Source organism: Papio anubis, chromosome 7 (assembly GCF_008728515.1).
Source record: "Papio anubis isolate 15944 chromosome 7, Panubis1.0, whole genome shotgun sequence".
Lineage (NCBI taxonomy): Eukaryota > Metazoa > Chordata > Mammalia > Primates > Cercopithecidae > Papio > Papio anubis.
Genome location: NC_044982.1, coordinates 155,729,978 through 155,756,062, shown reverse-complemented (window position 1 = coordinate 155,756,062; position 26,085 = coordinate 155,729,978). Strand labels below are relative to the sequence as shown.

Below are 26,085 nucleotides of genomic sequence, written 5' to 3'. Positions count from 1 at the left end.
TTATTTTTTGAAACTGAGTTTCACTCTTGTCATTCAGGCTGGAGTGCAATGGCACAATCTCACCCACTGCAACCTCTGCCTCCCAGGTTCAAACAATTCTCCTGTCTCAGCCTCCCAAGTAGCTGGGATTACAGGCACCCGCCACCACATCCAGCTAATTGTTCGATTTTTGGTAGACAGGGTTTCGCCATGTTGGCCAGGCTGGTCTCAAATTTCTGGCCTCAGGTGATCTATCCCCCTCGGCCTCCCAAAGCGCTGGAATTACAGACATGAACTACCATGCCCAGCCGCATTTTATATTAGTAGTTTTCGATTTTATGTTCAGGTCTTTGATCCATTTTGAGTTAATATTTGTATATGGTGTAAGGTAAGGGTCCAACTCCAGTCTTTCGCATGTGGATATCCAGTTTTCCCAGCACCGTTTGTTGGATGTGGTGTCACTCTGTCACTCAGGGCCATAATGGTTTTATTGGCGTGAGGAGTCAGCCCAGACACTTTTTCATCTGTGTTTGTATATTGACCAGGAACTATATAAACACACACCTCCCCGGACATAACCTCTGCCTCAGCCCTACTTAAGGGTTTTAAGCAGGAGAGTTACTTGGTTCCATTTTTACATTTAAAGGTCACTGTGGACTTACTGTGGAAAATGCATTGGGTGGGTGCCATGGCAAGTGTGCAGAGTCCTGTTAATAGGCCTTTGAAATAATTCAGGTGAAAGAGGGTGCCTTGGACTAGAGCAGAGGCAGAGAAGAAGGCAAGAATCAGATAGAATTAAGCAAAATTTAGCATTAAACATGGCTGCACACGGGGTGGATGAATCATTGAGGGCACTGGAGGGACTGAGATGTCACAGTGCTTCCCAGTTGTCTGGTTTGCACAACTGGCACGCTGTGGTGCCATTTCCCTGAGATAAGGGACCCTGGAAGAGGACTGAGTTGTAAGGGAGGTCCTGAGTGTGGTTTGGGACGTAAGGAGTTGGATGTCTTTGAGACATGCAAGCAGGATGCTGAGCAGGCAACAGGAGCTCTGGGGAGAGAGGTGGACCGCAGCCAGGAAGGAGAAGTTGTGTACCAGTCAGTGGTGACTGGTGGTGTGTGCATCAGTGAGATCGTCAAGGAAGAGAGCAGAATGGAAAGGAAGGAGGCTGAGGACAGAGCCCAGAGGAACCTTGACATTTAAAGCTGCACTGAGAAGCAGTGGCCAGACAGAGAAGAGGAAAGCTGGGAGCTTGTGATGCCCAAGAAGCCAAGGGAAGAGACTCTAGGAGGAAGCAGGCAGTGGAGTCAGATGTGCTGAGAATCCAGCATGAAATGCCCATGAGGCAGGTACCAGCACAGTTCTCAGCAACCAAACCCAGAGCCCAGGACAGACAGGGAAGAAGCAGCAGGGGTGCGTGCAGGAGAGATGGGAAGAGAGGAAATGGAGGCTCCTCAGGTAGGCAACCCACCAGGAGCGTTTGGTGGGAGGAGCGGGTAGTTCTGGCAAGAGAGGACGCCAGCTGGAGGGTCCGGTTGTTTAGGTGCTGGCTCTGTGTCTGCACCAGGACACACTCCCACGTTCTCCACCCTACCAGGAGATCAGGCCACGGGGCCAGGCCTACTTCTGCTCTCCCTCCTGTTCTCTGGAGTAGAACACACTCCCCTTGAAGAATGAGTCTGTCACCACATTGCATGCATTTCAGTGACATGCGGAGAGCTGCTTTACCCACCGATAAGCTCCAGTTAATGTTTATATCCAGGCAGGCATCCTCCGTTCTATCCATGGTCTCATACCCCCTTCACAATCACTTTTTCACATCATTAAATGACTGTGAACACATCTCTTTGGTGCCTTTGAACTCTCAGCACCCTTTCCTTCATGCAAAAGCACCCGTCAATCAAAATGTCAGCCGCTTTAAGTATGCAAAGCTGCTGCATCAAGTGTGTGTTTGTGCACACGTGTAACAGTGGTTCACTGTATCAGTGCCTTCTTCAGACAGCCAGGCCTGCGATGACTGAGTGTGTAGGTGTGTGGGATGGAGTCCGTGTGCACCTGTACATATGTGTGGGCGTATGTGTGCCCTGTGTGGGTGTGTACATATACATTGTATGCATATGAGCATGTGTGGTGTGCATATGAGCATTGTATGCATATGAGCATATGTGTGTATTTGTACACATACAGAGGTGGGAGGGTCAATGAGCTGGTCTGGGGACAAGAGAGAGCCTTAATACCTTTTCCCAACTCTGATTGCTGTGGACTGCAGCCCCTGGGAAGCCTGGCACCCCCGACGGACAGCAAAGCCACAGAGAAGGAGAAGAAGCCAGCCACGGCCACCACCAAGGGAGGAAGAGGAAAAGGGAAAGGCAAGAAGAAAGGGAAAGTGAAAGAGGAAGCGGAGGAAGAAACTGATCCCCGGAAGATAGAGCTGCTGAACTGGGTATGTGGAAGGTCACAGAGATCACGAGCTTGGCCTCATGCTTCCCCAGGGGAAGCGATGGTTCTTGCCCTTGCTTCAGCCCCACCCAAGGCCCTGATCACGGGAGGGATGGGTAAAGGCTTGACTGGGTAGTGTCAGCATTTCAAACTACAACAGCACATTCACTGAGATGATCCTGTCAATTGTCCAAAACACCAAATGTTCCTGCTTTGGGGAGAATGATGCCACCCAGAGAGGGGCCCTGAGTCACCCTGCTCACCAGTGGTTCTCTGCCTGGCAGACATGCCAATGCTTGATGCATGAATATACAGCAAACAAATCAGTTGTCATCAAATAAATGCAATTCATGCAAAAAGCCCTTTTTTGACAGACAGAGCCCATGATTGGGTGTGTGGGGTAACAGCAGTTTGGGTGGGGAGGCTGGAGTCACACATTGCATGGCAGTTCTTTGTCTTGCTGCCACCAGGACACAGGCAAGACAGGGGACCAGACCTCTGTGGTGACGTGTGCCTGCCCTCGTCACAGCCACTCACCCGCACGGCACCCTGGTCATGCTGCCTGCCTACGTAGCTCCCCCTGGCAGAACTTCTCAGTTAAGGAAACAAATGGTGGAGACTGGGCAGGCCGATGCCGGGAGGGCTGAGATTTTCAATCCTCTTCAATTTATTTTTAGAAGGAAAAAATAATTTACAAACATGGATGGAACATGTAGAGGCCAAACTGAGAAGAAAGGAGAGGGGAGATGGGGAGTGTTTACCCAAGATAAAGAGCAAAGAATACCATGTTGGAGTGCTCTGGGATCTGGGGTTCGGAATACCCTTTCCTCTGTGTTTCTAGTCGCCCCTCTCCCCAGTGTCTCTGAGAGGCCACTCACGGGCTCCTGGCCCTTGGTCCCTGCAGGTGAATGCTTTGGAGCAAGCAATGCTGGATGCTTTAGTCTTAGATCGTGTCGACTTTGTGAAGCTCCTGATTGAAAACGGAGTGAACATGCAACACTTTCTGACCATTCCGAGGCTGGAGGAGCTGTATAACACAGTGAGTGCTCTAGAAAAAGGGAGGGAAGGGGGAGGCAGCCACCCGAATGTGTTTGTCACTGGTGCATGTTGTGCATAAATGTGCTAATCTGACCTCCTTCATCTGGGAGGTCCATATTTAATGTCAGGCGGCTACTTCTCACCTGCTGCTGGCCACAGCCTGTGTTCACATTCTCACCACCTCCTGCCATGCCTCGACAGTCACTCCTTTCTCGGGCAGTATTAACTCTTGTCCCGCATTTGAGGCTGGTGTCTGAGTACTTGTTGCTACAAAGAGGGAATCTAGCTCCCCAAGCCATTAGCAGAGTGAAATGTCACCAAGGGTGTGAAGTCAATTGTTCCTTGGGACCCTTGCATTTGATGAGGTTTTGGGGGCAAAACATAGAGCTAAGTTTCACACCCAGGAGCTCTGCTGGAAGGGTTTGAGTGAAATTCCCTTGGCTTATATTATTACAATATCAGTTTTGAGAATTTATGTTTGCTTCCCTATTGTAAGATTTTAAGTAGCAGAAATGGTCCTCAGCAGCTTCTTGCTAAACCTTGGCGATTTTCTTTTTTTTTTTTTTTTTTTTGTTCTGAGACAGGGTCTCTGTTGTTTCCCAGGCTGGGGTGCAGTGATATGATCTCAGCTCACTGCAGCCTCAACCTCCTAGGCTCAAGCCATCCTCCCACCCCAGCCTCCTGAGTATCTGGGACTACAGGTGCACACCACCACACCCAGCTAATTTTTGTAATTTTTGTAGAGACAGGGTTTCAACATGTTGCCCAGGTTGGTCTCGAACTCCTAGCCTCAAGTGATCCACCTCCCTCAGCCTCCCAAAGTGCTGGGATAATAAGTGTGAGCCACTGATCCTGGCCAACTTGGTGAATTATTAACACTATGTTGTGTACCTTAAGATGCTCTTTAAAAAAATGCAACAGAAAATATTTCACAACTTTTGAAATGTGTTGGATACTTTTTAACCATGACCAGTTCTGTTTTGTAAAAGAAAAAGGCTGGTGTGGGTTACACTCCAGCTCTCACATTTCATTAATTATATAGAGTAGGGCAGGATTTTACTCGAAGAGTTCAAGAAAAAAAACGTATTTATTTATTTATTTATTCTTAGATGAGGTCTCACTCTATCACCTAGGCTGGAGTATAGTGGTGCAATCTTAGCTCACTGCAACCTCTGCCTCCCGAGTTCAAGTGATCCTCCCACCTCAGCCTCCCTAGTAGCTGGGGTTACAGGTGCCACGCCCAGCTAATTTTTGTATTTTTAGTGGAGATGGGGTTTCACCATGTTGGCCAGGCTGGTCTCAAACTCGTGACCTCAAGTGATCCGCCCGCCTTGGCCTCCCAAAGTGCTGGGACTACAGGCGTGAGCCACTGCACCTGGTCAAGAAAAATATTTCACACACATGAATGCTTCTCTTTCAGAGACTGGGTCCACCAAACACACTTCATCTGCTGGTGAGGGATGTGAAAAAGGTCAGTCTACTGTTTCATAATTCTTACCTATTGGCATCTTTCACAAAAAGATTTCTTAAGAGCAAGTTTTAAATTTTCAAAATGTATTATTATTTCAGGCACAGGAGATATTGAATTCCTTCTTTCATAAAGAGTCTATTTAAAACTAAGAAAGCAAAGGATAATCTTTTTTAAGTTGCACGTTCATCCGAATCCATGGTAGGGACACTCTCAGTGACAGCTGGATTACAAGTTGATGCCAGCGCAAGGCCAGGGCAACCACTGGGTGGGGTGGGGAAGGGGGTAGCCGGCCGCTGACCTGAGCACCGCTGACTGTCCATGCAGCCTTTCGTTCTGTCCCTCTTTTGAGATCTCTCACCCACTGCCTGTGGTTCTTTCCAGAAGCACCGGCAGGAGGTTCCTCAAGTCATTCTGTATCCTGTTGATTGCAGCCGCTGTTCTTGGCCCTTTCTGCCACCTTGCTATCAAGGGATAGAGGCTTTCCCCAGCCTGAATATTATTTAATCCCCCACCCACCCACCTATTACATGAACTCCCAAGTGGGGGCCAGGATGGCCACTTACCCCCGAGACGTGTGATGAAGTCCACACTGTGAACGCATCCTCACAGGGCCTGAGACCAGATTTCTCTTACAGAGCAACCTTCCACCGGATTACCACATCAGCCTCATAGACATTGGACTCGTGCTGGAGTACCTCATGGGAGGAGCCTACCGCTGCAACTACACCCGGAAAAACTTTCGGACTCTTTACAACAACTTGTTTGGACCAAAAAGGGTAGAACTCCGTGTTTGTGTAGTGTTCTGTGGTTTGCGAGTGCCATCTGATTCCTTGCTTGCTTTTCAGCAACTTGGCCGGTTCAGAGGCAAGCCCTTCACCCTGTCCCCGGCACAGTGGTCCTGCCTCCTACAGGGCTCTCAGGCCTGAGTCACAGCATTCCCCAGCTGCCTTGAGCACGGGCCGCCCTGCCCACCCAGTGCATCTGCCCTCCTTCTCTGTCCACAGCAGACTTCCTCCTGTCTGCCCGCTCCAGCCTATTCTACCATCCCACCACTGTGCCTGCCATAATCTTCCAAAGGAAGGGACATGCCTGCATTCCCTGCTTCAAACCTCCCAGAGCTCCTCACTGCCTGGAGAATTGTAGCCAAACTCATTATCACAGTAACCAAGGCCCTCCGCCAGCTGCCCTCACCCACATGGGAGACCATGTACCTGCACCAAAATCCAATCCTGTGATCAAATCAAAGACATGTGCCTGCCACATCTTTCCCCGCTATCAGTGCCTTTCCCACCCTTATCAAAAGTTCTACTCAAATGTCCGATCTTTCATGATGCCCTCTCTTCACGCCCCCCTTACAGCCCCACAGCTCTTTGCATGTCTGTTAGGGAACTTCTCTGCTTCTACCTGGAATAAGGGCCATGTGTCTGCTGAGCTTTCTTCTCAATTAACTTCTGCAGATAGAAGAAGAGTTTCCATATTAAAGCACTTCTTTTCCTTGGACATTATCATTAATTGTTAATGATACAAAGTGCTTTTTAATCAATTCCTATGTCCACTAGCAACAATACTGCTAATGTACTACTAACATTAGTTATCTGAGTAAATTGACTTTTTTTCTTCCTCTTTCACCATGCAGCCTAAAGCTCTTAAACTTCTGGGAATGGAAGTAAGTAGAATTTGTTTTCAAAAGTTTTGTAATATCTTGGTCAAATAGACATAGCCCTTTAAGTTCTGTATTTGCAAATATATGATACTACTCACCAAAATTTACCTAGATGTCTTAGTCAAATTATATAAAAGGACCATATATACATTTTCTTTAATGGGGGTAAAAGCTGCACAATTCATTTCTAGAACTAACAAAACCACAGTTTCAAAAGCAAAGATTAAGCAAACAAACAAAAAAAAAACTACAGAATAACACCACGTATATATGTAAAAAACCGTAAATAACACCAAATAGAATTCAATACACTATTTTCAAAGTCCTAAACAAGCAATTAGAGTCCTCCAAGAATGCAAATATAATGCAATGCTGGTCTTTAATATATTGCATCATATCGATAAGTCACAGAAGAAAAGTATGACATGACCATTTCTCAGTAGGTGCTGATGAATGTGAAACACATGTAAAACATACTCCTTACTTAGTTAAAAAATATATAGTTTTCTCACAACAGAATGATAAAATGCTTTCTTGGTATGATTAAAATACATGTATATCTTAGAGCAAGGGAAATGTATAATGAGCAGTGCAGCCCTGAAGTCATGTCCATGAAAATCAAGGACAAGACAAGCATGCCCAATATTGTCAGCATCATTATCCCCACTGGTCTCCAAAAGTGTTCTGGAAATTGAACAAGGAAAAATAAATGCTAAAAAAAGAATACCCAAGAAAGGGAGAAATTATTATCAGCAAAAACATTTGGGGGGAGTTAGAAAATCCAGGAAAATCAACTAAAGTTCCCTCACAATAGGACAAAAGTACCAGAAATTACCTTTACTAGCAACCTTAAGAACAATGTCCCAGACCTAAAAATATTTAAATGAATGGAAGAAATGCCATATTGTGGAATATTAGGATTGACTCTTGGAAACATTCTTTTCAAATAAATTTATGAGCTAAATCGCATCCCGATTCTTCATGGATTCAGTGTAGACGGTTTTCATTCTGTGTTGACAGGTAAGACTGAGCTTTAACACGGTGCTCCTGGAAGGGTTATGAGCTTTCTGTGGTCTTCTGTTCTCTCAGACTCTCCATGTCAGGGTTTATTTGTTCCATGAAGGTTTGGTGGACTCACCTGTAAAATTTCCGGGTCCAGTCCTATTTCTTAGAAGTGTGTCTTTCACTACTTCATAATAGCTATTATACATATAAGTGCATTCAGACTTTTTATTTTCTAGAGTCAATTTTGGTCATTTATAGTTTCCTAAAATGATTTATTTCATCTAGACTTTCAAGTTCCCTGGAATAAACTTTTACATAGTATTCTAGTTTTTTTCAGTCTCCTCAGTATCTTCAGTTATGTGTCATTTCTTGTGCCAATTTTTTTTTTTGAGTAGGGGGTCTCACTCTGTTACCCAGGCTGGAGTGGAATGGCACAATCTTGGCTCATTAACCTCCCGGGTTCAAGCAACCTTAGCCTCCCGGGTTCAAGCACTTCTCCTGTCTCAGCCTCCCGAGTAGCTGGGACTGCAGGTGCATGCCACCACACCAGGATAATTTTTGTATTTTTAGTAGAGATGGGGCTTCACCATATTGGTCAGGCTGGTCTCAAACTCCTGATCTCAGGTGATCCACCCATCTTGGCCTCCCAAAGTACTGGGATTACAGGCAACAGCCACCTGCCCAGCCTCTTGTGCCATTTTTTAACAAAATTTATATCTCCTCTCTTTTTTTCTTAAGCTTTCTTTGCTACTTATTTTATTGGTATTTTTGCTTTATCAAGCAACTTTCTTTTTCTGTTTCTATTTTATTAATGTCTGCTTTTATTTGTATTCATTTCTTCCATATACTTCCCCTACTGTTATTGTTTGTTTCTGCTAACTCAGTTTGAAAGGAAAATTCACTCATTTTCCATCTGTATTCCTATAAATGCATTAAAGGTATAAATTGTTCTGAGCATTGTTTCATGATATTCTACAGGTTTGGATAAGCAGAACTTTCATTGTCATTTTTTCTAAGGCATTAATTATTTCCTTTTCAATCCAAGAGTTATTTAGAAGTGTATTTCAAATTTCCCAGATACAGACTTTTATTGTTGTTATACTACTATAATTAATTTCAAATTTTATTCCTTGTATAGAAATTCCGTGTAATTTTTTTTTCAAATTCATTTCTAAGTAAGGTGTGTTTGTTACTTATTTACTATGATTGTAATATGTCAATTTCTTCTTATACTCCCAGTTCAGATCCTTTGTTATTTTATTGATTTCTTTCCCTTTTCCTCATTGATTTGTGGAAGGCCTTTGCATTTTAGGAAAATTAACTCTTTGTTTCTCATATTCTCTCTCTGGCAGTTTTTAAAGAGAATTTACGTGCAATTAATATTTTAATAATATTATATGTTATTGAAAGGTAGGCTTAAAAGGACTTCTGTTTTATAACATTTCATTAGTCATTAGTTAATTTCTATTTTATCTTATATATTCTTGAAAATAAATCTATGTTTATCTTAACATTTCCACACTGTCCATTTTTAACCCGTGTAGACCAACCTTTCCTATATCACGGCGACTGTAGCTTCACTGTGACAAAATTAGAAAATTAGAATAAAGATATTTAAATTGGAGTTAAGATACTATAGTTTCCACAAAAATGTTATCACAGCTCGTTATGATATTATAAAAACTGGGTCAGTCGTGACCAACTTGAGATAGGAATTGGAGAGCCAGGTGGCCCCCATAACCCCCCACGCTCCAGACCACTCCAACTGTGTGAATGTGGCTGAGTTATTCAGACGGAGCCACAACTTCCTAATCTGAGGGAATGGAAGGAATTCACAACCTCTCAGTCCTTGTAAGAATAAAAGAAGATAATTGATGGGAACGCTGTTTGCAAAAGAACAAACATCTGTTTCTGTGATTCCATTGAATACTAAAGTATTAGCCTGGAATAGTCTGAGCCCCACATATTTCATGCCAGTTTTCCCAACCACGATCTGCCTTTCTCATGAATCCTGATCCATTTGCAGAACAGTTATCACAACCCCTTTAGGAAATGGGAAGTGTTGGCCTTCCCTTTTGCACCATAAGGGGAAAAGGACAGTGCTCATTCAAAGTGGAATATTTGCTTTCTTAAAACACTGGAGGGAAACCTAAAACATTTTTTTTCTCTAGCCCCTTTTGCATGTTTCCTATTAATTTCTGGTTCAGCTACGTCTGGCAAACAAGTGTTATTTTTGCTACATTGGAAGACTTCCCTGAGGAAACAAACTGTGGACCTTCCCTCTTCCACGATGTTATTTGTGTTTAGTTTTGGGGGGACGTTGTGCTTGTTTGTTTTAGTTTTGCAGGATCTCCTCAGTTAAAGGCTTCTAAGTAAAACTGCTGACCCAGGGGTGCCAGTAGTATGCCTTCTCAGTTCATTTGGTTTTAGACAGTTTACTTATCATAATAAACTTGTGCATCTTTTCAAAAGAATTCATATGCGGAGTGGAAATGTAAGATGTACTTCAGAAGTCTCTTTGTTATTCTGACAGGAAGGTTTCCCTTTCGCCAGGAGTTCTGGAACTCTTTGTTGCATACTTTTCTGGCAAAACCATGAAATCCATGTTTCTCCCCTCAGGATGATGAGCCTCCAGCTAAAGGGAAGAAAAAGAAAAAAAAGAAAAAGGAGGAAGAGATCGACATCGATGTGGATGACCCTGCCGTGAGTCGGTTCCAGTACCCCTTCCACGAGCTGATGGTGTGGGCCGTGCTGATGAAACGCCAGAAAATGGCGGTGTTCCTCTGGCAGCGAGGGGAGGAGAGCATGGCCAAGGCCCTGGTGGCCTGCAAGCTCTACAAGGCCATGGCCCACGAGTCCTCCGAGAGTGATCTGGTGGATGACATCTCCCAGGACTTGGATAACAATTCCAAGTTAGTGTCTAGTGGGGATTTAAAGGCCAGGAGAGACGACCATCCTGAGTACTTGTCTCTGCAGGGAGGGGTGGCCAATGTACTTCTCACTTAAGGACAATGGTGGTTAAAGCTTGTTCACAAATCACTTTGTCATATTGGCATTTTTCTTTCTGTCTCTCGGAGGTGTTTTTGGACTGTCATTGTTTTCATGTACTGCCTTCTCTTTGCATCAAAATTGAAACACAATTTTCTTCCTTTCCTTGAAACACAATTTTAAAGCAAAGATGATGAAATTAATTTCCATAAGGAAACACACACTAACAAGGAATACAACGTTAATGAGCCTGTGCCCTGGACTGGGACCTTCACAGGTGTTTCTGATTTTCCTCCGTGCTTAGGTGCTTAGGTGGGACAGGATGGCTAGAGGGGGCTGGAGTTGGGCGTGCTTCCCCTGGGTCAGTCAGGCTCTGATCAAACCAGCAGGTGAGGCTCTGGCAAAATCAGTTCTCCTCATGGCAGACTATTAAGAGACTGTTCTGGTAATTTCAAAATGGTTTCTTTTCCCCTGCTGGAAGGAGAAGGGGATTTTTCTCCTATATTCACTGTGAGAACCTGGTTAAGCTCCTGAGATAGAGGTCACAAAAGCATGGGCGTCCCCCGCATGACTGGGTCCCCCTGGAATTTTTTACTCACAGACTTTCCTCACTGAGCCTCCAGCAATTCCTCAATCACAGTTCACATTTTCCTAACTCTGCACTGGTTCCTGCAGAGGTTTCTACTCCAGTAAGTTGTGGTTTTTGGTATCCGCCTGTCTCTCCAATTTGGGGGACAGCAGTTTGCCCTATGTCCTCCCTTCTCTGGTGGAGCTGAAAAGATTCAATGTTCGGCTTGTTTAGTTTGTTACTTGTTAGGATGGACTGGCGACTTCCAAGTTCCTTCCATGCCACACTGGAAACCAGAGGTCCCAGCACAACTTTACAGGGACCTAAACTTGAGGAGAGCACAGGCAGCGTGGCCAACATCTAACACCTTTGTTTTCTGAAGTTCACCGCTTTTATTTTGGACTCGATGATTTCTAAAATTACTAGCTGATTTCTAAACGTCAGAAATTCAAGACTCCCTAATAATGGGGCCGTGTCCACCTACCCCATGGGTTTTTTGATGCCAACCTTTGCTTCCTAGAGTCCCCACATGGTGACACGTGGTCACTCTGCAGCCTGCAGGAGGGCTGAGAGGTGCTGCTGATAGCATTCCTCTTCAGGGACAGAGGAGGCCATTCTCCCACACGTGATTCTGCCTTCCTCATCCTTCTCGTTACTGGAATAAAATCTTCTTTATAATGGAGAAACAAAAGCAGAGGAGGGCGATCACTTCGGGACCGTGTCTTAACCACATTCTGTTATAAAAAATTGAAGGAACTCAAAACGTGTATGGTTATTGCCAAATATTTGAATCTGGGTCATGTGGGGAAGGCAGTAAACTTTATGCTCAAAATTCAGCTTGTGCAACCTTCTCCATGACCCCCAACTTCTATCACTGCCCCCATCAGTCATTAGGCGCCCTCTGACCTGGGCCGTATAACAACTATGCCTTATCTCTGTCATAGCACTGAGCATGTTGGCTTCTCTGTAGTCACTGTGATGGTGAAGTGTTACACGTGCAGAGAAAGGCATGCATCTGAAATGTCCAGCTGGTGACAGTCCACAGGTGGGATATGCCAGCACCACCAGCACCCAGATCAACTAAGAACCTAGCCGGCACCCACCAGCCCTCCTGTGACCCCTTCCAGTGTCCACCTGCCCCAACTACCACCACCAGCAGCCCCACTACTGTGGCCTCCAACTCCACAGTGCTGCATTTGAAGTCACTTTTGCTGTCTTTTCTGTCTGCCTCCCTGATTTGTGCACAACTTGAGGGAATGGACTCTGTCTTCTCATCTCCATGTCCCTGGGGCCTGAGGGACAGATGTGGTCTCAACCTACAGCTCCACTTGCAGCAGAAGCAGTCAGCCCCCCTCCTGACTGAGCTCCCAGCCACTGTCCCTGGCCATCCCCCTTTGGGGACACATCCCTGGAGCTTCTTGCTTGCAGAGAACCTCAAAGCCCCTCCAGTGAAGGATTCTGTGTCCCTTGGCTCCGTAAGTCCTTGTGGATACGCCTAAGAAAGAGCTTGTGGCCACTGTGGCTTCACCCTGGTCCCTTCTTTTTTCCCCCAGAGACTTCGGCCAGCTTGCTTTGGAGTTATTAGATCAGTCCTATAAGCACGACGAGCAGATCGCCATGAAACTCCTGACCTACGAGCTGAAAAACTGGAGCAACTCGACCTGCCTCAAACTGGCCGTGGCAGCCAAACACCGGGACTTCATCGCTCACACCTGCAGCCAGATGCTGCTGACCGACATGTGGATGGGAAGGCTGCGGATGCGGAAGAACCCCGGCCTGAAGGTGCGTGCAACGCATTGCGAGGCGGGCCGGGGCGACAGTGACAAGCGACTCTCTGCCAGGCTGAGCTGAGCATTTTCTGTGGCTTATTTCATTTATTCCTTTGAGCAACCCCCTGAGGGAGACGTCATGACAATCATTGTCTTATAGATGAGGAACCTGAAGCTTTAAGACGAAATGACATGCCTGATCTTAGCTGGTCAGCACGGGATCGGGACCCATACCCAGGTGGTCTAACTCCACAGCCCCGCCTGACCAGCCCACCAGGCTGCGCAAACCCCCGCCACAGTCTGAGTCTCCTAATGGAGCCTCCCCCATAACTCAGCATGCACACGCACCCTGGTTGGGTCATCTACCCACCATTAAAGCAGGGACTGGAACTCTATTTCTAGATTCCCTTATAACTCTGAAATTGTATATTATTTTACTAGCGATGTTTTCATGACATGGGAGAAAATTACGAGAAAATACGAAGCTATGAAAGGGTTTGAAAAAGACATAGTGGGGGAAAAATTATATTGCAATCAAACCCTAGCTCTGGGGTTTGCTGCTGTTAACTACTAGCTTATCTTGAGAAGAGATTCTAATCTGCAGATAACCTGGCGATCTAATGGCAGTATTATATCTATTTTAGAGATCTCCATGAGGATAAAGAAAAGGCTGTACAAGTTATACTGTGTAGTATGGTTCTGACAAATAGACGGCACTTTGTTTCTTAGAAATATGAACATTATGTCTGTCTAATTCTATATCATATGCTAAGCTGATGTTATACGTAACTTAGGATATTAATAAACAGTTTTCAGAATTCCAAGAATAAAGAGCTCTTCAAGGTTTTGAGGAAACTAAGGTGGATCACCTACATGGGGATGAACATCGAATTGGCATCAGACTTTTCATCAATAATACTGAAACCCAGAAGGCAGCAGTGGAGGAAGGCCTCACAGTTCTGAGGGGAAAGCATTTGGAGCCTGGAATGTTGGTCAACTATTCAAAAGCATGAGAAAAGAACATCTGTTTAAGACAGGCAAAGACTCAAACTATACACCTTCAACCTCCCATTCAGAAGAATTAGTTTAGCAGGTAGTCCAAGCAAAAAAAAAAAAAAAGGTAAAAATTACAATGAAAAAACGTGGTGTGGAGTGTAAGAAACAGGCCCCAAGTTTTATAAATTGCCATTCAAAAGCTGTGCAACCGAGAGAAAGGCGGTCAGATTAAAAGAGGCCAAGGAGTTGTGGGATCCAAAAAGGAAGTACTCAAGGAGGATAGAAATAACTCCGATAAATAGACAGAATGACTAAGAAGCCCCCAAGTGTCAGGAATACAGGTTAAGGAAGCAAAACAGTTTATAATCCTTAACAAGAAAATAGAAGGCGAATTCATACATTTCAGGAAAAACAATGAAGTGCACACAAAAGTTAAAGTTCAGTTATGATTCAAACTAAAGTTTAAAACGATCTTGAACCATTGGTAGAGTGTGGAAAAGCGCTGACAAAAAGGGAAGTGCAGCTGGGCGTGGGGGCTCACGCCTGTAATCCAAACACTTTGGGAGGCCAAGGCAGGAGGATCACTGGAGCCCAGGAGTACAGGGCTAGCCTGGGCAACATAGTGAAACCCCATCTCTATAAAAAAAAAAATTTTTTTTTAATTAGCCAGGTAGGCCGGTCGTGGTGGCTCACGCCTGTAATCCCAGCATTTTCTGAGGCAGAGGTGGGCAGATCATGAGGTCAGGAGATCGAGACCATCCTGGCTAACACAGTGAAACCCCATCTCTACTAAAAATACAAAAAATTAGCCGGGTGTGGTGGCAGGTACCTGTAGTCCCAGCTACTCGGGAGGCTGAGACAGGAGAATGGTGTGAATCCAGGAGGCAGAGCTTGCAGTGAGCCGAGATCGCGCCACTACACTCCAGTCTGGGCAACAGAGCGAGACTCTGTCTCAAAAAAAAAAAAGCCAGGTATGGTGGTGTACACCTGTAGTCCCAGCTACTCAGGAGACTGAAATGGGAAAATCACTTGAGCCCAGAAGATTGAGAATGCAGCTAGCCATGATTGTGCCACTGCACTCCAACCCAGGCAACCAAGCAAGACCTTGTCTCAAAATAAATAAACAAATAAATAAATAAAAGCATGTTTTCTGTCTATGAGCCTGGGCATCCGGGCATCCTTTTGTTGTCTAGGCTGAGCCCATGTTAGTCCTTCTTTTGTGAGTCACATTAGCCTTGCAACTCTTAGTTCACATAATCTCATTTATATCAAAGGTAGTTCTATATAAAATACTTTTGGCCTACTTTACTAGAGGTATTATATTTTATTTATATTATATTTTAATGTAAAGATTTGCCTTCCTTGAAATTTCATGTAAGGACTTTTTTTTTTTTTTTTTTGAGACAGAGTCTTGCTCTGTCACCCAGGCTGGAGTGCAGTGGCACAATCTCAGCTCATTGCAAGTTCCGCCTCCTGGGTTCAAGTGATTCTTGTGCCTCAGCCTCCCAACTAGCTGGTATTACAGACGTGCACCACTATGCCCAGTTAATTTTTGTATTTTAGTAGAGATGGGGTTTCATTATGTTGGCCAGGCTGGTCTCAACTCCTGGCCTCATATGAGCCACCAACCTTGGCCTCCCAAAGTACTGGGATTACAGGTGTGAGCCACCATGCTAGCCAGGACTTTTCTTTTTAAAGTTAGGACCACCAATAGTGCTGCTTGCCATTCATTTAAAAAATTTAGTGTATGTTCTTAAATTTTTTTACTGCCTGCAATTCTACCAACGTACCAAGCACATGTTACAGAACATCAGACCAGGGACAAACATTCCAGGGCTCCTAGGTTACTGAATAATGTTGAAGGTCATAATTTAAAAATTTAAACTATGCTGGGAAATTTTTCTAGAATTGCCACAGCTTAAAAAATCGATTTATGTCCCTAGGTTATCATGGGGATTCTTCTTCCCCCCACCATCTTGTTTTTGGAATTTCGCACATATGATGATTTCTCGTATCAAACATCCAAGGAAAATGAGGATGGCAAAGAAAAGGAAGAGGAGAATACGGTCAGTGACACACTTGACCCTAAGAGTATCAGTGTGATCTCATTTTTAAAATTGTTGAGATTTCTTGTACTATGGATTGAGAAATCTCACTGGTTAAGAGCATTTTTGGAATTGTTTTTTTAATGGTGCCTGTGTGCTGGAGTGCCTTGCATTTCTCATTTAACCACCTGCCTGTCATGTGCTGTGCTCTGTTTTCCAGGATGCAAATGCAGATGCTGGCTCAAGAAAGGGGGACGAGGAGAATGAGCACAAAAAACAGAGAAGTATTCCCATCGGAACAAAGATCTGTGAATTTTATAACGCGCCCATTGTCAAGTTCTGGTTTTACACAGTAAGGCCTTCTTTTAAACATTTGACATTCGGCATGTTTTGAATGCTTTGATATGTTGGAATCAAGAAAAATTTCAAGGGTTTTAAAAAGTTTCTAAAAATTCACTGAATTAAAATGAATTATGAAAACAAAACTGGGACTAATTGAGATCTCTGGCTAACACTGGATCTTGATATCCTGTCATATATCGATATATGTGATATCTTGATATATGGCCATCCTAGTCCCAAATACACCATCTCATAAGGCAAAATAGTCACATGCTGTTTGCTTACAATGAACTCTTTTGATGCCTTTAGCAATACAAACTTAGGGAACTATAATTTTATTTTTAAATGAACAGAGATGACTAGTGAGTTAAAGAGCAAATTCACAGATTGCATTTTTCATGAAATTGGTGGGGTCATTACAAGGGCATGGCTAAATCCAGATAGTAAACTCTTGGAATAGGGAAACAAATCCAGGCCTCTTGTTCTGAAGCACTCACCAAACTGACCAGCTTGGCCGGCAAGCCATCCTCCATCCCCCTCTGAGGCCCGGGTCTACACAGCTCCTAGAGTGTGGCTCTCTGCTAACAAGAGGAGGAGAGGAGGCAGGAGGGCAGATCAGAGCGCCTCTGGGGGAAATGGCCGAGCTGCAGGAAGTACCAGCGGGGGTGGCCAGGCATGCTGTGGCTTGTGCAACCATGTCAGTCGGGAGGAAAGAGACTCCTCATGAAACCCCAAGCATCAAGCCGCAGCCCATGCCAGGCAGGTCTCGGGGCCGTGGTTGCACTGGTGATGAGGTGGGAACAGGGCATGGGACATGAGCTGGGTCCCTGGCCATGGTCTGGGGGATGAATGAGGGTGGACTGGGGGTAGAGCAAAGCTCTGTGTGGGGGCCCACCTCAAGGGTCAGCTGTGGGCCTGGACACCCAACCTTGTGGCAGCCATGATTGATGATACAGTCGAAGTCACTGCTGCCCATCAATTCTGGTCAGAACCATCTGAGGGCCTGAGGTTCACCCAGCCTACAGGAGAGCCCAGCCATAGAGGCTGCTGCCAGGGATGGGGCCAGGAAGCCATCGAAACTTCTCAGCCTTGGGCCTCGCCCCAGACCCTCTGGATCGGGTAGAGTCATCACACACTGCACAGCTTCCCAGGGATTAGGATGCAGCCCAAAGTCTGAGAACCTGGCTCTAATCTTTCTTAGAGAAGTCGGTAGTGGATCTGGGGGGGGGGCCTGCCTGTCTCCTGGTAAAATGTATAGGATTGGGAGGTGGGATCTTGGAAAAAAAAAAACTGCCAAATTACAAATACTCAACTTCTAGCAGCCCTCCCCCAAGCCTTCCAAAGGGGCCTGTGCCAGTGAGGGACCCAGAAGCTGAAGTTTTCTTGGTGTCATGGTGAGCCACCGGGGACAGGTGATCCACCGGGGACAGGTGAACCACCGGGGACAGGTGATCCACTTCAGACGCCCTCCCCCAACCCCTTAACTCCCCGCTTTTGCCTCACCCACCCCCACCTCCAGCTCTGCCTCTTTCCCTGCCACAGAGATAGGGGCCCTGCTGCGGCCACAGCAAATCCTGGACATGCCACCACTAACTGAGGGGACCCTAGGGTCAGCTCGCATGTCTGGGTGGGCAACTCATCTGCATGTCCTCTCATCTGACTTCCCAGTTGTGGAAAGAATCAGGAAGGAAATTTGTGAGGCAGGGAGGAGTAAGTAACATTTTCCAATTTCCAGGAATGTAGAAGACACTCCAGCAAACTATTAAGTTTCCCGTTATCATAATGTTTGCAACTTCATAGTTTCCCCGTGAGGATGACAGCACCAACAAATATGTCTCCCTGTAGAAAATGGAAAGTCAGGGCCCATACCATGCTGAAGTATAAAATGCCTCCCGTCCTGCCTCCACGTCTTCTGTCTTCACTGGTGAGGTGCAGGGAACGTTTCCTCTCAATAAGTCAGTCCAGTTGGAAACAAAGATTCTTTTAGATGTGTCAACCTGAAAGAAAATGGGTGTCAAAATTTGATTGCAATGTTATTCCCCCAAACACAGCTAACAGCTTGTCTTTCTTTCAGATATCATACTTGGGCTACCTGCTGCTGTTTAACTATGTCATCCTGGTGCGGATGGACGGCTGGCCCTCCCTCCAGGAATGGATCGTGATCTCCTACATCGTGAGCCTGGCGTTAGAGAAGATACGAGAGGTGGCTACTCCAAAGGCCTGCCCCAGCCCACTAACCGCTGACTGCAAATGCAAATATGGCTCCTTACTGAAAAAACATTTCATGCAAATTGTGCATGTTGGGCCAGGCACTGTGGCTCATGCCTGTAATCCTAGCACTCTGGGAGGCTGAGGCAGGTGGATTACTTGAGGTCAGGAATTCTAAACCAGCCTGTCCAACATGGTGAAACACCACCTCCACTAAAAATAAAAAAAATTAGCCAGGTGTGGTGGTGCATGCCTACAATCCCAGCTACTAGGGAGGCTGAGGTGGGAGGATCACTGGAGATCAGTAATTCGAAACCAGCCTGGCCAACATGGTGAAACCCCATCTCAACTAAAAATACAAAAATTAGCCGGTTGTGTGGCAGGTGCCTGTAATCTCGGCTACTCAGGAGGCTGAGGTGGGAGGATCACTTGAACCCGGGAGGCAGAGGTTGCAATGAGCCGAGATGGCACCACTGCACTCCAGCCTGAGAGACAGAGTGAGAGTCCATCTCGAAAACAAACACAGAAAAACAAATTACACATGCTGTGGGACTTTTTTTGGACTCACAATTCCAAGTTTATTCCATTCATTTATTTAAGATGTATACATCTTGAATGAACTTGAACTTGCAAATCCAAACATGAGGCAAAATAAAGGTATTTAACAATGAAAACAGGTTTGAATGCATACGAAAGCATCAGTAAATGCTGCTGGAGACTTGAGATAAACCAAATTACCACAACTGGGTACAAATTTTGGCTTAGTTTTTTGGGACCAGAAGCGAGAGATACAAGGGACACTTGCACAGTGTGGTCCAAAGCCCAAAGTTGCAGGAAAAATATCGTCTCTTTTATCTCTGGACTCTTGTGTACGAGATTTATGAAGGGAGGGCTCCCAGTGAGGAGGAAAAGGAGCTAAGTGAGGTGCGGCTTCGGGTGGACCCTGTCCTTGGCCTAATCCTGTAGGGGGCTCTGAGTGAACTGGACACTGTGGCGTCTGTCTCACCTTTGGGCCCCACCTCAATTAGTCATTGGTACCCACCAGAGACATGGCTCCAAGTGTCCAAGAGCAAGCCTCCCAGAAGGGTGCAGGTGTGGGCCTAACAGCAGCACCTGCGGCAAGTGGGGTGGACAAGCCCTCCTGGGGAGAAGCTCCAGGGGATATGGGAGGGGCCTAGAGCATTTGCTGCAAACAGAGGGAACAGGATTTTCAACTCAGTGTTGAAAAAGAACAGATACCATCTCACAAACGACTCTTGTTATCCCAGAGGGCTCGAGTGAAAATGTAACTCCCAGTAAGTAAGGCAATCTCTGCAGACAGCAGAGGAAAGATGGGCCAGGTACTTTCCTTTCCAGCATCATTCAGAAGTTTTAATTCACTAAGTTTGCTTATAAAGAGAAAGCATGTACCCAAGCAAAAAAGCACCTTGAACTGAAAAAGCCCACAGCACCATTTCATATCCTTTCTGCAACTGATACACAACCAATACTACTACTTTGCGATAACTGTTGACCCTTTCACTGAACTGAAAAACATTATTAACCTAGTCCAGGTAGAGGGAATCTGATGGCATCGGACTAGAGCCTGAAAAACCAAAAGAGCACTGAATCCAAAATTACACATGCCACCTTCTACTACTGTTCCTTTTCTAGCGGGGCTTCCTTCAAATTCTGCAGGTGCTGCAACTGGGATTTCCTGAGCAGCCTGCTTTCCCATCACTGTGCTGTCATGACCTTGCTGAGGATCCACCATACACCAAGACACTGTTCTTTATTCCAGGAACCTGCCCCCAGTTATAGGAGAGAGAGGGCGGCCATCAGCTGGTGTGCACGGGTTGTTAAACTAGTGAATCCCTTCTGTGTGGGCTGATAGAAAACCACTGTCCCATCCTGCCCCAACCACCCACAGAGATCCCCAAGACCTCTGCAACTGAAGGGGTACCACCTGGCATGGCAACCCTCCACCCAGTGCGGCACCACAGACAGCTGTGCCATTGGGAAGGCTCTGCATACGCCTGCACATGCTGCTTGCTAAATATCTTCCATTTTATTCTGTGGAAGTCTCCCCTTAAGCAGCAGTGATTTTGAAAGGATAATATCTCAAGTAGGGGAAAACCTGGTCTAACTTTCCCCTAATTTCTCATGTCTAAGTTGCAAAGGAATTTTGCCAAATCAAAACATTTCCTAGCCCCGTTCTGCCATCTCCACTGGGTGGACTGCCCCTCTGTGGGGCCACGTGGGGCTCATCTGTGCTCTAGAGTTTTCGTCCTGTGTGACTCTGGAATGTGGAGTAACAGGCAAGTGTCCAGATAATTAAAAAAGAAATCAAAATGCAGCTGCTTTAATTACAGCCAGAAGGACATAATTTAGAAGGCATTTCCTGAGTTTGTAAAACGCTGAATCTAAGAATAGGGAGGATCCCATGGAATTTCCCTTTCTAGATATCTCTCTCTGCCTGAGAAGAAGAGTGTTTAGAGGTTTTGAGTAGGAAAGGGGCCAGAACATGCCCTGGAATGTTCCACGAGTCTTATCATTCCAATATTCTAAGACAAGACTTCTAATGCGGCATCTCAGTTTATTGTTCTCTGGGGTTTGTTTTCAGATCCTCATGTCAGAACCAGGCAAACTCAGCCAGAAAATCAAAGTTTGGCTTCAGGAGTACTGGAACATCACAGATCTCGTGGCCATTTCCACATTCATGATTGGAGCAATTCTTCGCCTACAGAACCAGCCCTACATGGGCTATGGCCGGGTGATCTACTGTGTGGATATCATCTTCTGGTACATCCGTGTCCTGGACATCTTTGGTGTCAACAAGTATCTGGGGCCATACGTGATGATGATTGGAAAGATGGTTAGTAATGGCATCCTGTGGGTATCCAGAGAGACTTTGGCTGTGGTTAGGGCATAAGAACAGGCCTTGGGCATGGCTTCCTTCAATTTCATTTGGTTTTTCTTTTGCAGTTGGCCTTTTAAAGGAAATATTCTTTGCTTTAAGATACACAGTTCTCCTACGTATTGATAACTTAATAAAATCCAATAGAAAAACATGAATTGAGGGCCTACTGTGTATATATAAATAACATATATGCATATATAGTGTGTATACACACACAATATGTATACATATATCTCTCAATATATATCAGGTACTCAATATATACTGTCTTCCTTCTTCCATACCATATTTCAACTGTAGGATGACTAATTACTTTTGCTTTTTATTCCTTCTGATTTATTATTAATGAGCCTATTTTGACAGCAACATTAAAGAAAATAGCCTCCTTTTTTTATAAGAGCTTAATTCACTTTCCCAGGACATAAGAGAGCATCAATTTTTGATGCAATAGGAATTCAGTAGCAAAATAGATGTCTCAAAATATTTACTTGTTGATGGCTGGAAACATATTTTCAGGGACATGGATTTGATGTTCTATGAGACTACATTCCCTTCAGAATGCACATATGGCCAAAAAAAAAAAACACAAAAAACTGCCTGATTTATAACCTCCTAACATATGGTAGAAGCCAGAGACAAAGGGAGCCCAAGGCCAATTCCCAACCTGTACTCCAGATGATCTTCAGCTCATTCACTCTGGCCTGGAATGAATACAGGAAGTTCATGTGATTAGACCACGATGACTTATACTCCAGAACAGGCCAGAGAATATGAAACTGAAAATGAACCAGCAGGTCATCCTTACATTACCTAAAAGAGCCTCAGTGTTAGGACTGGTGCAAGAAGAAAGCAAGCCTCCTACCTTTAGGAAGGATTCTTTAAGGGCAAGTGGTTTTGAGCTAAGGGATGTATGCTTTAGTAAACTCCAGCAAGGGCCTCCATCTTGAACAAGGGATGTTCAAAATTAGGAATTATACCAGTTTAGTATCCACAGTAACCAGGGCATTGCTCACTGTAACCACTCAGCACTTGTGTAGTGAATGAATAAATGTTGGTCTACACTCTCAATTCATTATTGTTTTATTTCCTTAGGTATCTCCTCCTCTTACTCCTTAGTATCCCTTACAAACTCCCATCTTTTCTCATAATTCTTCCCTTTCTCCATTTGCAGTTTTAGTTACTAAGGTACATGTGTTTATGGGCAATAACAGAGGAGAAGCAAGAAGGATGAAGAGCCGATGAGGCTAGCAATGTTCTAGAAGACATTCTAGGCATAAAGCATTGCACAGAGTAGGAAAAAGCCTTCCTAGGGATGGGAAGGAAGGAAGGGAAAGAGGCTTTCTTCATCCTGATTAAGAATTCGTGAAGTGCTTAATTGGAGAGAGCAATATAATGAGCCAGGGTGAACTTGGCCCATGAGCCAAGACAGTGAGAGACAAATGTTCTCCTTACTCAGATGATCGACATGCTGTACTTTGTGGTCATCATGCTGGTCGTGCTCATGAGTTTTGGAGTAGCCCGTCAAGCCATTCTGCATCCAGAGGAGAAGCCTTCTTGGAAACTGGCCCGAAACATCTTCTACATGCCCTACTGGATGATCTATGGAGAGGTGTTTGCAGACCAGATAGACCGTAAGAGTAGAATTCATAGTAAGATTCTCTTCCCTGCTTCTGAGGCAGATGATCAGTTCCAAATTAATGGAAGAGCATGTATTAATTTGGAAATAAAAAATATTTGTCACTCCACCATAGGCATCAAATTATTTTACAAAGAAATAAGAACAAATTATGGAACATGGATTTTCAGACATCAGTCATTTCTTTTATTCTAAAAATAATTCACTAGAATTCCAAAAGAGTCTCACTTCCCTTGAACTGGAGCTGATGGACATCCTGTCACATGAATGCAGTTCTAATGCCAATAGCCTAGTTTTTCTTCAACCCAGTATCTCCCCACCCCAGGATAAGGCTGGTAGTGTTTTCCAGTAGAATGAACTAGTGAACAGGGCAGAGTAACTGGTACGTCCCACCATCCTCTTCTTCAAGTCATCAGAGCCCATTTTCCACATAGCTACCCATTTCATCTTCACTACTAGAGTGCTATTTTGTATTATCAAAAATAATCTGGATGTTAGTAGAGGAAATGGGCTATGATCCTGCACAGATTTCTGGGGAATGTAGGCCCAGTTCCTCTGCAGGCTGAGCTGGTGTCTTCTGGATTGAAGGAATGTAAAGCTCAAATGTTCTTGTACCTATTTCACCAGGACAGTTGAATAAATGTTCCACCAGTGAAGGAGGCACTTTTAGCCCCATTTCCATTTCAGGACCAACATTTTCATTTGCATGTTGTAATTTATCATAAAGCATCAGCTATAATAGCATGTTGCTACTTCCAGAGTTCTGCTCTTTGGGAATAGAAAGTTTCTATCATCTTCCTCTCATATAGAATGTAGGGCTGTCAGTGTATATCTACTGCCTCTAGTTTAGACAATAACCAGCTCATGCAGTAGCTTCTAACTTTTATAATGTCATTCTGACCATATCATTATTGCAAGTATTGCAAAGTCAACTATTGAAGTGTGTTAGTAGCTTGGTAAGCCAGAACATAAAAATCTAATTTGGTTTCAAAAGAATATTCGTTTAGGTAGACATACATACATGTTAAAAGTCCCTGGATTCCAGGCATAAACTGTAGTATTTTTATTGTTGGACTTTTTTTTTTTTCATTAAATTGGGTTATGAGAGAAGATAAACAGGTAAACTTTAGGCTGTGCTATTCTCAGTAACATAATTAAATGTAGGTTTTTGATTCTTGATCTTTTAACTAATAATTTTGTAGTTATTTGTGCTTATGAGGTGTTTGTGTTGGAATATAGGGAATGTGTGATTGGTTAACCTGATCATCTGCCAGTAACATGTCTTTTTCACAGTATTTTTAACTAGTGAGCTTTTGCTCTTGCTTATGACATATGGTAAAATAAATATCCATGATATATATTTTCTAGAATTATTAATGTATGTAATTCTTCTAAATAGATCACTGTTTCTAAGTGTGAATCAATAATTCCCAAGCTTAAAATATTTGTATTTCTTCACAGCAAAACAATTATGTTGTTAAGTCACTTGTTTTACTTTTCTCTCAACCATCATATTATTTTCTTTCCTCCCCTCCTGTCAAAACAAAACAAAACAAAAATCCTGCTTTCCAATTGTTATGTAGTCTACGCCATGGAAATTAATCGTAAGTTTACATGGAATTGATTATTCTAGTCTATGGAATGTGTTTCTTAATTACCTTTTCCTTAGCTGATTACTAGTAGTCTTAAACTGTTTTCAAATACTTCTCTTGTTTTTTGGTGCTAGTACTTTTTAAATTGCCAGTAAAAAGTAAAGAGAACCATATATTCACTGTTGGGATCACCCTAATTTTTTTAGAGGAGAAATAGACCCCCTGTGATAAAAAGTTGCATTTCAAATGAGCAGAGGGGGAAAAGATTATTTTTCAAACACGGCACCAAAACAGTTGATTAAACAATTTGGGAAGTAGAGGGAATCCCTAACCCATACGACATAACAAAAATATTTTCAAATTTAATGTATCAGTGAAACCAAGAAAACAACCAGAAGACAACATAAGCTAATGTTAAATAATTAGAAGCCACAATGACTTTCAAATGGATAACAATAAAGGGAAAAAACATAAAGATACATTTGTCTGCTTAAAAATGAAGACTTTTGTATCTGAAAGCCACAATAAAGAAATGGGAAAATGTTTAGAAATATAACAAAGAATGACTATCTCTGAGTGCAGATATGAGTTTCTGACCTTTTTCTTTGTATGAGTTTATTTTTTCCCATGGAAAAATATTGCTTATGAAATAAGAAAAAATCATATTAAAAAAGAAATAGGTATTGAAAAACATATGTAAGAGATATTTATCCTTTTCATTATATGTAAAAAGCAAGCACAAAACAATTTTTTTCTTTCAGCTCCTTGTGGTGAGAACCTATATGATGAGGAGGGCAAGCGGCTTCCTCCCTGTATCCCCGGTGCCTGGCTCACGCCAGCACTCATGGCGTGCTACCTACTGGTCGCCAACATCCTGCTGGTGAACCTGCTGATTGCTGTGTTCAAGTACGTGTCACAGCCGATGAGCACATGCTTATTATTTATTACTCAGAACTCTCCCAAGATACTAATCTCAGAACTCTCCCAAGATACTAATATATTTGCAGATAATTTATTTAGGGTTTTTAAGTAGATCCAATTTTTGCAGTCTCTTTGTTCAAACTTAATCAGTCTTAATGTATTCATAAATCAAGAGTTGACACTTAAATACATTTAAATTTAATCTTGGTTAGTATTTTAGCACTTTAGTGTGTATTTTAATCTAATGAAAATATTTTCTTAGATGAAAGTCTCCTGGGGTACAGAAGATTTGATCAAGTCATGCTTTTCATTCATCAGTAGAGGTGCAAAAGGCAATATTAGTTTCATAAGCTGTTACAATTACTGTAATATTAGGTAAAGCATTTTTTTCTGATCATTTATAGAATAGAAGATAAAATGGCCTAAGAAAAAAAAATGGCTTAAAGGATTAAATCAAGTTTCTTATAAAACCTGCCTGTTTGGCATGTTGTGTTGAGTATGTTGACCATGCTCAATAAATATTGAA

The 26,085-nt window shown here is 43.8% G+C and overlaps 2 protein-coding genes across 2 annotated transcripts; both read left to right on the top strand.

Moving 5' to 3' along the window:
* The first annotated feature begins 398 nt into the window (after positions 1-398).
* Positions 399-22,358, top strand: LOC101000834 (transient receptor potential cation channel subfamily M member 1). The gene is made up of 12 exons (XM_031668883.1): positions 399-1,437; positions 2,249-2,422; positions 3,323-3,457; positions 4,877-4,927; positions 5,563-5,703; positions 6,564-6,593; positions 10,215-10,507; positions 12,705-12,933; positions 15,860-15,982; positions 16,182-16,313; positions 18,378-18,506; positions 21,114-22,358. Exons 1-12 carry the CDS (start codon positions 1,408-1,410, stop codon positions 21,420-21,422), a joined length of 1,776 nt encoding a protein of 591 aa, XP_031524743.1. The 5' UTR covers positions 399-1,407; the 3' UTR covers positions 21,423-22,358.
* Positions 22,359-22,403: 45 nt separating this feature from the next.
* Positions 22,404-25,671, top strand: LOC116275911 (transient receptor potential cation channel subfamily M member 1-like). Its single transcript, XM_031668993.1, has 3 exons — positions 22,404-23,041; positions 24,630-24,650; positions 25,400-25,671. The coding sequence occupies exons 1-3, from the start codon at positions 22,867-22,869 to the stop codon at positions 25,669-25,671; spliced, it is 468 nt and encodes a 155-aa protein (XP_031524853.1). The 5' UTR covers positions 22,404-22,866.
* Positions 25,672-26,085: the final 414 nt, after the last annotated feature.